This window comes from Stegostoma tigrinum, chromosome 9, assembly GCF_030684315.1.
Source record: "Stegostoma tigrinum isolate sSteTig4 chromosome 9, sSteTig4.hap1, whole genome shotgun sequence".
NCBI classification, from domain to species: domain Eukaryota; kingdom Metazoa; phylum Chordata; class Chondrichthyes; order Orectolobiformes; family Stegostomatidae; genus Stegostoma; species Stegostoma tigrinum.
This window is the reverse complement of record NC_081362.1, coordinates 33,808,443-33,819,923: the sequence shown is the minus strand read 5'-3', so window position 1 is coordinate 33,819,923 and position 11,481 is coordinate 33,808,443. Positions and strand designations below refer to the sequence as shown.

Genomic DNA, 11,481 nt, shown 5'->3' with positions numbered 1-11,481 from the left:
ATATCCTCAAACATCATCCGGGTCCCGCTACTCCTACATCCCTTTTGAAATTGTACTTAATTTAATTCTTTAAGTTAATAACTGCAGCTTATTTCCCTGTTTCAAAATGCTAAGTATTTCCAGCCATTTGTCTTTTTTCCCTACACCAGGTGCGAACAGAAATTTGCTTTGCTTCGCTAAACGTGACATAATTCAATCGTTCGATTACCACTAACAAATCAGCCTGTCTGATGAAGGGTCTAGGCCCGAAACGTCAGCTTCTCACTTCATTACCCTGTCATCTACCTGCCGCGAGACTTTCCAATGACCATTGCGTGATCTTTGTCGGAAAATCACGCGAGCGTAAATAAAACCGTTAGAAAATGGACGAATATCAGAGCGGAGAGGAGGTAGGTGAGGGATGGGGGTTAAAAATAAGGTGAGTCGTTTTGCCGGAGTATTCAGAAACTGGTATATGACTAGTCATGCACCTGAGAGTCACAGTCTATTTCCTGTATGAGGGAAATGAAGGCCTTTCGATAATTTGATCGTTTCTGGGAATCATAAGAAGTGACAACGTCAGGCACGGAAATAGGGCCAACGGGAGAAGAGGGAGAGGAGGAACTAGATGAAAGGTAGTGATGGAGTTCTTGGAATGGCGATGGGGGCGAGGGAAGCTATGGAGGTGAAGGTTTGCAGCCATCGCGGGATCGGTGATGGTGGATTGGGAGGGATATGAACGGTTGCAGGATTAAGGTGAGAGATTGCTGAAAGATGGGGCTGTTGTGGGATTGGCAGGGTAGAGATGGGGGTTGCAGGATTGTTTGGGGATTTGCGGGAGTGGGAAGTAGTAAGATGGGGGGCGTTTGGTTGTGGGTTGCAATGCAATTAGTGGGGTTGTGAGAATTATGGGTGAGTGTGAGATCAATGTGGGGGGAATGAGTTGCAGGATTCAGGAGCACATGGGTGAAGGGTTTGTGGGATTAGGAAATGGAGGGAGAGTTGCAGAATAAGTGTGGAGATCAGGTTGCAGGATTGAGGGATAGAAGGATTGAGTGAGAGATGGACTTGTTGTAGGATTGGAGAAGGGAGAGTCATGGAGACCTGCAGTGGGGAAGAAAGCCCTTTGCCCCATTGCATCCTTGCCAGTCAAAAATAACCACCTGACTATTAATTATCCCTTTTTCAGCACTTGGTCTGAATCCTTATATTGCCTTGGTATCACAGTTGCACATTTAAATACTTCTTAAATGTTATGACAGTTTCTGTTTCTACTATCCATACAGGTAGTGAATTCCAGGTTCCCTCCACAATGTGGGTGACATAGCTTTTCTTCATATCTCCCCTAAACCTTCTGTCCCTTACCTTAAAACTATACCCTAGTCTCTTGTTGGTCTGTCAAGGTTCCTTCCTGTCTACCCTATCTTTGACATTTATAACTTTATATATTTCAACCATGGCCTGTCTTAATCTCTTCCACTCAATGGAAACTGCATTAAAGGATAACAATAGATTCCAATGGAAACAATTTCATTCTGTCCTATCTCTCTTCCTGACTGCAACCTTGCAGGCAGGCAACATCTCTGCACCCTCTGCAGTGCTGTCACATCCATCCTATAATGTATATTCCAGATCTGCAGTTGGGGCTGGTTCAGTGGTTAAACACTGCTGTCTCACAGTGCCAGAGACCTGGGCTTGATTTTTAACCTCAGATGATTTAATGTGTGGAGTTTGCATATTCTCTGCATGGGTCTTTGCTGGGTGCTCTAGTTTCCTCCCACAGTCTAAAGATGTGCAGGTTAGGTGGATTGGCCATGCTAAATCGCCTGTAGTGTTCAGGGATGTGTAGGTTAGCTGCCTCAAGCCATGGAGAATGTTGGGTTACAGGGATGGGGTAGGGAGATGAGTCAGGTGGGATGCTTTTTGGAGGGGCAGTGTGGACTTGTTGGGCTGAATGGCCACTGTGCCACCACCACTGTTCCTCAGAACTGAGATCACTGGACCTGAAACATCAACTCTGATCTTTTTTTCTTCACACATGCGTCCAGACTCGCTGAGCTTCTCCAGCAACTTCTGCTTTTGTTTCTGATTTACAACATCCACAGTGCTTTGTTTTTACCTGGTATGGAGGGATTGTCTTATAAACAAAAGTTAAATAGGTTGGGACTCTACTCAATGGAGTTTGGAAGAATGAGAGTTGATCTCATTGAAACATATAAGATTCTTAAAGGGCTTATACTTTCACTCGCTTGAAATAAGGGTGAACATTTCATTAGCTTCCTGATTACCTGCTTCATCTGTCAAATAACTTTCTGTTTCATGCATGAGTACCCCCAAACGACTGTGTTGCATCTTTTTGCTGTTTTTCTCTTTTTAAATAATAATTTCCTAAATGAGCAACTTCACATTTTCCCAGATTATTTGCTCAGATTTTGTGCAGTTAACCTATTAATACCTCACTCAACACAAAATCTCCCTAACCCTACCCACTTGCCCCCTCCTCCTTTAACACCCTCACCAACTAAACTCGCTCAAATCTCCTTTCCCCCTGCACACTCTTCCCCCCCCCCCCCGCCAAGCCTCTCTCCTCTCTGCTCCTCTACCCTCCCTCAACCCCCCTCCTCCCTGCCACACACAGCCCCAATTCATTTCCCATATTTCTCCCTACCCCTCCAAACCTTTCTTCCCTCACCCAACTCTTCAACTTCCTGCCCTGCTCCAATCTTCCCCAAGTCTCCCTCCTCTAAATCTCCCAACACCATATCCTTCCCCTAACAATCCTCTACTCCATTTCCCAGACCCCACCTCATTCTCATAATCCACATTTCCCCTTCTGCAACCACATCACCCTTCCAAGACCCATTGCCACCTACTTGCAAATCCCCAATCCTTCCCCGATCTCTACACCCCAGTGCTGCAACCCCTACAATCTCTGTGCCCCAATCCCACAGCCCCAATTGTGCCCTCACAATTCCTCATTCCCACAATATCCCCAACAATCCCAACACCCCATCGTCTTCTCCTTGCACACCCTGCAATATCCCATCTCCCCAATCCAGCAAATCTCATATTTCTTCTCACAGTCCTGCAATCCTTTTCGTACCCAGCCAATTTCACAACACCTCCCCATCTCCTTCGTCATTTCCTCAACTCTGTTTCCCCAATCTTTCTGCTGCCAACCTTGTCCTCTATTTTACCATTTCCCCCCTCGTCTACGCAAACCATCATTATTCCCCGATCCACACCCCCATCTCACTCCGAATCCTTTAAAACCCCCTCCTCCACTCCCCCACTGCCTGTCCTCCAATCCTGCAAACACCCCTGTCTCCCTCCCAATTCTGCAACCAACTATGTCTCAATCCAGATAAATGAGGTGACATACTTGGGCAGGACAAACAAGGCAGAGGAATGTTTGTCAAACAGTACAATCCTGGGAAGCACCAAGGATCGTAGGGATCTTGGTAGGTATGTACACCTGTCCCTTCAGGTATCAGAACACATAGATAAAAGTGGTTAAGAATGCATATGGCATTTATTAATCAAGGCATAGAGTTGAAGAGCAAGGAGGTTATGCTGGAACTATATAAAACATTGGTTCGGCCACAGCTAGATTATCATGTGCAGTTTTGGAATCCACATTATAGGAGAGATGTTATAGCGCACATGCTATCACAGCTAGCAGCAGGTGCAGAAGAGATTTACCAGGATGTTGCTTGCCTGGAAAGTTGCAGTTAAAAAGATCGATAGGTCAGACTGTGATTGGTTTCCTTAGAGCAGAGGAGATTGAGAAGGGACACAGTTAGCACATATAAAGATATAAAGGGCGTAAATAGGGTAGCTGGAATGGAACTGTTCCCCTTGACAGAGTGGGATGTAACTAGGGCATAGATTTAAGGGAAGGAGCAGAAGGTTTAGGGCAGATGTGAGGAAAAGCATTTTTCCTCAGATTGTGGAGGGAACCTGGAATTCACTATCTGTCAGGATGGTAGAAGGCAGGAACCCTTATAACATTTGAGAATGTAATTGCAAGTGCAGAAGCAATGCCATAATATATGAGGATATGTATCAAAGTGCTGAAAAATGGGATCATAATAGTTAAAGTTGTTTTTGACCGGTGTGGATGCAATGGGGCAAAGGTCTTTTTCTCTGTGCTGCAAGTCTCTTTGACCCCTTTGACTCTCCCTTCCCCAATCCTACAACTTGTCCCATCTTTCACCCTCAATCCTGCAACCACCCCGTCTTTCTCCCTTAATCCTGAAACCTGATTTCCACAACAATTCTGCAACTCCCCTCCATTTCCCAATCCCACAATCTCCATGTTCTCCTCAATCCTTCAACCCATTTCTCCTCATGAATCACACAAATCCTCCCCATCAAACCCACAACAACTCTATCCCCTCCAATCCCACAATCCCATTAACTCCATTGCAATCCCAAATGCGCCCCATCTTTCCACCCCATGTGACAAGAATTTTTTTCTGGGATGAGGAACTTTGGTAAACACGTTGGTGAAGTTGGGTATCTTTTCCTTGGAGAAGAGAGGGTTAAAAGGAGATTTGATAAACATATTCAAAATCATGAAGGGTTTGAAAAGTAGACAGAGAAAAAACAGAGTTTGCCCAGTCATGGGGGTCAAGAGCAAAACAGCACAAATTTAAGGAAGCTGACAAAGAAAAGATACCTGAGGGGAAACCTCTTCACATGGTAGTTAAGATGCATTGCTTGAGAGTGTGATGATGAGAGCATATTCAATTGCAGCATTCAAGAAAGAATTGGATTTTAATCTGAAATGGAAGTACGTGCACGGTTAAAGGGAATAGGCAGAGGAATGGAACTGGGTGACTTCCTTATTCATGCAAGCATGATGGGTCGAATTGCTTTCGGTTCTCTTAATAATTCTGCGATATGAATAACCAAAACCAAACACTGATGTACAGAGAATCTTGTGGTAGATTGGATGGTAAAGAAAGTATATGGTATGCTTGCCTTAATTGGTCATGGAGTTGAGTACAAGAGCCAGGGTGTTATGTTGCAGCTTTACAGGACTTTGGTTCGGCTACAGTTAGAGTATTGCATTCAGTTCTGTCACCGCATTACAGGAAGGATGTGGAGGCTGTGGAGAGGTTGCAGAAGGGAACCAGGATGCTGCCTGGTTTAAAGGGCTATGAGAAGCCAGAAAAACTCAAGTTGTTTTCTCTGGAGTGGTGGGGGCTAAGGGGAGACTTGAACGAAGTCTATAAAAGTATGAGATGCATTGTTGAGATTGATGGTCAGAATCTTTTTCCCAGAGTTGAAATGTCTGGTACTGAGGGGTGCGCAATTAAGGTGAGAGGGGAAATTTTCGAAGGAGATGTGAGAGGCAAGATTTTTTAGACAGTGGTAGGAGTCTGGAATGCACTGCCAGAGGTGTGGTGGAGGCAGATTCGAAGGAGCATTTAAGGGACTTTTAGATAAGAAATTGAACATACAAGGAATGGAAGGATATGGACCAAGGGCAGGCAGAAGGGATTAGTTTAATTTGGCATCATGTTCAGCACAACATCTTGGGGCCAAAGGGCCCATTCTTGTTCTGTACTGTTCAATGTTCTAAGCATTGTGATTATTTCTGCTGGATAGAGAAGGTTTGGAAATGTTATGCAAGATTCTTCAAATTGATAATGAAGCAGGACTGTGCCTTAACATGTATTTTGAGATTTTATTATGTTGTCTGAAAATACAGAATTATAATCACTATAATGTAACAAATCTATCAGGACATCAAGTCAGCGTCAAATTCTGTAGGAGCCATTCACCTGGCTCCAAGCCAATTAGGAATTGGTGACTTTGAATAATCTGGCATCAGACAGGCGAGAGCGGTTAAACATGGCACATTTCCTTTCCTTTCTTAAAGGCATTTGTGTACTTGGATGCTTACTACAGTCTGGCCATTCATTATTCTGCAACCAGCTTTTATTCCAAGTTTATTTATTAACTGTGTTTAAATTCCCCAGCGGTTGTGGGATTTTGAACTCACAAGCCTAGTAAAGAGGTTACTCATTCGCTGGCTATGGTTATTAATCAGGATTTGAGCAATGTGCTCTGAAACCAGAAAATGCAAGCTGCTCATCAGCTATGCCATAGTCTATCTATAATATTTTCTTGCATCATGAATGATTTTCAGGTGACCATACAATGAATAGATTTCTTATGTAACAGCATTTTAGAAAGATATGAAGTCTAAAATTAAACTTTTTTTTCCTCTCGAGACTGCCTTTATTGTTGACGAAATTAGTGGCATTATTAAAGAGGTAAGACGTTATTGAAAATAATTCAGTTCTAACTAACCTTTCAACACTTAGCTGTTGAAAACTTACCAGTTTTCTATTACTTGCAGTCAATAGAGGCTGCAATTGGTGGAAATGCATATCAGCCTAGCAGAGTTAGTCAGTGGACAACAAGTGTGGTGGAACTGTGTCTGAGTCAGCTCACTAAGTTGGGAAAACCCTTCAAGTATATTGGTAAGTGTTACAAACGGTTGGATGACTCAGTGAGACTGAAATATACTCAGCCATCATATTTAGTACTTATGACCCTTGTATAAGGTTGTGCTAGCTTTTCAGATGTCTTGCAGTCTTCCTTTGTGTTGCTTGTTTGTTATGTTATCACTGAGGACTAGTTGACTCTTTGTAACAGTATGTTACAAAAAGGCAACATAGTGTTTGAGTATTGTACTGAGAACAATGTCTCTTTTTCCTTCCTCTTCTTCCCACTTCTACCAACACCACCCACAAAAGAAATCATTTCTTGCAGGAATGTGATTTTTTTTTTGTTAATCATCTGGTACTTTAGTCAAGGAGATGTTAGTCTGAGAATTTAAATCAGCACAGTTAAAAGACTGTTTGACTATCAAGGCCTGCTGATGAGCCTTGGGAGATGGACACAGAGGTAACTTTAGAAAAAGATGAAGGACAATCCTGAATGAAATAATTAAATGGGAGAAGGCCAATTTCACTGAGATGAGAACAGATTTGAATCTAAGTTTGATGAGTAAAATAATAATTAAACAATTCGGTACCTTTTACAGAGGAGATTGTTCAGGCACAATCAATATACGTTCACAAATGGCAGAAAGATCAAATAAAGCCACAGCTTCCTGGATCATGAAGGAAAGAATAAAATGAAACTAAATTAGGCCGCATATGACAGATGCTGGGTTCATAATGCAAAGTTCAAGTGAAAAAAGTAACGACTAACTTCTCACCTTCGGGAAGCAGTCAGCTCAGGATCTGCGAGGAATATTGATCATCAGGAAAGGATAAAGGAGAGCATGGGAATGAGACCTGACACTCACCTTCAGGATAACAAAATGTGGAGCTGGATGAACACAGCAGGCCAAGCAGCATCTTAGGAGCACAAAAACTGATGTTTAGGGCCTAGAAGAAAATGATGGTTTTTCTGATGAAGGGTCTAGGCCTGAAACAGCAGCTTTTGTGCTCCTGAGATGCTGCTTGGCCTGCTGTGTTCATCCAGCTCCACACTTTGTTATCTCGGATTCTCCAGAATCTGCAGTTCCCATTAACTCTGATACAACTCACCTTCAGGAAGCTGTCAGTTCTGGAGATGTGATGAACAACTTTTCAAACAGTGCAATGAGTTTAAAAAGAAAATCAGAGTCCCATCACAGGAAAGTAGGAAAAACTGGTTGGTGAGTATTATTTAAAAAGTTGAAGCTAAAAGAAAAGGTATTATTTATTGGGAAAAGTTATTTATTATCTGTATTCAGATTTAAGCAAAATTAAGACATGTCAAGATAGGACAGTAGTGCAGAATGTGTAGCTTGTCAGATGTTAGGAGTCATGGACACTGTCAGTGTCTCAGATGACTATATTGTTATAAAGGGATGCTGAACCCTGTCAGAGAGCTAAAACTAGAGGCCTTGCCCTTTTAATCTGAAAAAAGAAATGTAAAAGTGGTGTTACCTACCTTTCAACAACTTCTAGTGGTTCAATAAAATAAATCCCTGACACTAAAATCAACAAGTAACCATTTACTTGTCTAACTCTGACAGTGTAAAATTAACTAAACTACTAACAAACTAAATAAATCCCATCTAACTACTAACTATTCCCAAATAAAATTCTAATGGTATGCTTTTTCAATAAATACAAATCCCACTTATATAAAAAAGAATTTAGTTATTGAAGTTACACCCAGGTTACGAGTCTTCCAGATTGTTCTGTGCCTCCTCCATCGATTCTTTTGTCAGGAATATTAACTAGTTGTGCGATGGGTACCTTTGTTATTTAGATGATGCTTCCTCTAACACATAGAGGAGGCCGTGAGAGCCAACAATTTTCTCCTTTAGAGCTGAGGGCTGCAAACTCTGGTGAATGGCATTTGGCTTTGTCCAAATGCCCCTTCTTTTATACCCTTGAAGACATGTCAATATTTCTTATAATTATTAGTCCTGTGTTGTCAAAACCACCAGATTTAAATTTAATTGAATTTTAGTATCTAAGTGCCTGGTTCAAATTGATTGGCTAAATTCAAACGCTTGTTTTAGTAAAACTGCTGTGTGGCCTGCTAACTGTATGGCCTTTTGATACAAATGTTTCAATTTGGGTGCTCTCAGTGTACTTGCAAACTTTCAAGCTGCTGCTCACAGACATCCATTTAAATCTCTAATCACTGAAAAAGCATTTTATCTTTTAAAGGAACCACACTATGCTACCTCTTCCCCCAGCATTTTCCAAACACCAAATTCTAACTTTCTGCCTCCCAATCCACAAGTACTCTAGTGATAATGGGAACTGCAGATGCTGGAGAATCCAAGATAACAAAGTGTGAAGCTGGATAAACACAGGCCATGCAGCATCTCAGGCGCACAAAAGCTGACGTTTCGGGCCTAGACCCTTCATCAGAGAGGGGGATGGGGAGAGGGTTCTGGAAATAAATAGGGAGAGAGGGGGAGGTGGACTGAAGATGGTGAGAAAAGAAGATAGGTGGGGAGGGGATAGGTCAGTCCAGGGAAGACGACAGGTCAAGGAGGCGGGATGAGGTAGTAAGTAGGAAATGGAGGTGCGGCTTGAGGTGGGAGGAAGGGATGGGTGAGAGGAAGAACAGGTTAGGGAGGCAGAGACAGGCTGGGCTGGTTTTGGGATGTAGTGGGGGGAGGGGACGAGCTGGGCTGGTTGTGTGATGCAGTGGTGGGAGGGGAAGAACTGGGCTGGTGTTGGGATGCAGTGGGGGAAGGGGAGATTTTGAAGCTTGTGAAGTCTACATTGATACCATTAGGCTGCAGGGTTCCCAAGCAGAATAGGTTGCAGGAACAGCAACTCTCAGGTGGCATCATTGTGGCATTGCAGGAGGCCCAGGATAGCCTAATGGTATCAATGTGGACTTCACAAGCCTAGTGACACATTTAGCTGTAGTTATTGTCAGTGCAGACATGATGGGCCAAAGGGCCTTTTCTACACAAGTCTGTAGCAGCAACAAAGAGTTAACTGACATGACATAAATCAATGAAATGTCTTTATCATTTAAATAGTAAGTTATATAGGAAAAGAAGAGAGAGGCTACCTCCCCACCTATACTCTCCTCTCTTCTTTTCTCTCCATCTTCAGTCCGCCTCCCCCTCTCTCCCTATTTATTCCCGAACCCTCTCCCCATCTCCCTCTCTGATGAAGGGTCTCTGCCCGAAACGTCAGCTTTTGTCCTCCTGAGATGCTGCTTGGCCTGCTGTGTTCATCCAGCTGCACATTTTGTTATCTTGGATTCTCCAGCATCTGCAGTTCCCATTTTCACGCATCTAAGACTGCTATTTTGAATTTAAGCAAGGGCAGCTATGAAGGCATGAAAGCATAACTCTTGTGAACTGGCAATTTAAGTTAAGGGATAGATATTGGCAAACATTTAAGGGCATACTCCAGGAAGCACAGAATAGATGCATTTCACCAAATAGTCATTGAGTCATATAGCATGGAAACAGACCCTTTGGTGTAAACAGTTCATGCTGACAATACCCAACAAACTAAGCTCACCTGCTTGCGCTTGGCCCATATTCCTCCAATTATTTCTTATTCATGTATTTACCTAAATGCCTTTTATACATTGTACCTGTACCCATATTCCAGCCTTTCCTCTGGAAGTTCATTCCACACACAAACCATTCCCTGTGTAAAATAATTGCCCCTCACGTCTTTTTAAAATCTTTCTCCTCTCACTTTAAAAAATGCCTTTGGTCTTGATCTCCCACCCTAGGGAAAAGACACCTGTCATTCACCTGATCTATGCCCCTCATGACTTTATAAACCTCTATAAGGTCAGCCCTCAACCTCCAATGCTCCTGTGAAAAAAGTCCCAGCATATCCAGGCGCTCCTTAAAACTCAAACCTTCCATTTTCAGCAACATCTTAGTAAATCTCTTCTAAACCCTATCCAGCTTTATAATATCCTTCCTGTAACAGGGCAACCAGAATTGGACACACAAGAGGCTTCACCAAATTCCTGAATAATCTCAAAATAATATCTCAATTCCTACACTCAAAGGTCTAAACGATGAAAACAAGCTTGCTTAACACCACCTTAGCCACCCAATCTGACATAAACTACTAAGAATTATGTACCTGAACTCCTAAGGGTCTTTGTTCATCAGCACTTACCCTAGCCTCTAATTTTACTGGTATAAGTCCTGCCATTGTTTGTTTTACCAAAATGCAATACCTCGCATTTCTCCAAATTATACTGCATCTGCCACTCTTCAGCCCATTGACCCAACTGTTCAAGGTTTCTTTGTAATCTTAGATAATCTTCTTCACTGTCCACTATACCACCAATTTTGGTGTTGTCTGCACGCTTATTAAATATGCCTTCTACAGATTCATAGATTTGTACAGTGCAGAAAAGGTCCTTTGGCCCATCAAGTCTGCACCAACGTAACTTTTTTTCTTTATTCAACGGATGAGGATGTCAGTGATCAAGCAGCATTTATTGCCCAGAGGGCAGTTCAGAGTCAACCACATTGCTGTGGGTCTGGTGTCACACGTAGACCAGACCAAGTAAGGATGGCAGTTTCATTCCCGAAAGGACATTAGTGAACAAGATGGGTTTTTCCGACAATGGACAATGGACTCATGGTCCACATTAGATTGTTAATTCCAGATATTTATTGGATTCAAATTCCACCATCTACCATTGCAGGATTCAAACCTGGGTCCCCAGAACATTATCAGGGTTTCTGGATTAACAGTCCAGAGATAATACCACTAGGCCGTCACTTCCCCATCAAACAACCACCAAAAGTGCACTAATCCTAATTTCCTGCACTTGTTCCATATTCTTGAATATTATGATATTTGAACTACTCATCCAAACAAAGAAAAATGTAAGGGACAGTCATGCCACCTGCGGTTGACTAAAAAAATTAAAGATAGTGTCAAACTAAAAGAAAAGGTATATAAGTTGTGCAAAGATAGGTGGCAGGTCAGAAGAGTGACAAAATATTTAAAACAGCAAAAAATTACT

The 11,481-nt window shown here is 42.4% G+C and overlaps 1 protein-coding gene across 1 annotated transcript in view; it reads left to right on the top strand.

Annotated features, from left to right (window-relative positions):
* The first annotated feature begins 244 nt into the window (after nucleotides 1-244).
* Nucleotides 245-11,481, top strand: part of LOC125455009 (dynein light chain Tctex-type 1-like) — a 39,425-nt gene continuing 28,188 nt past the window's right edge. The window contains exons 1-3 of the mRNA XM_048536472.2: nucleotides 245-389; nucleotides 6,225-6,266; nucleotides 6,353-6,476. Coding sequence (XP_048392429.1) covers nucleotides 363-389; nucleotides 6,225-6,266; nucleotides 6,353-6,476 — 193 coding nt within the window. The 5' untranslated portion in view covers nucleotides 245-362. The remainder of the gene's footprint in view (nucleotides 390-6,224; nucleotides 6,267-6,352; nucleotides 6,477-11,481) is intronic.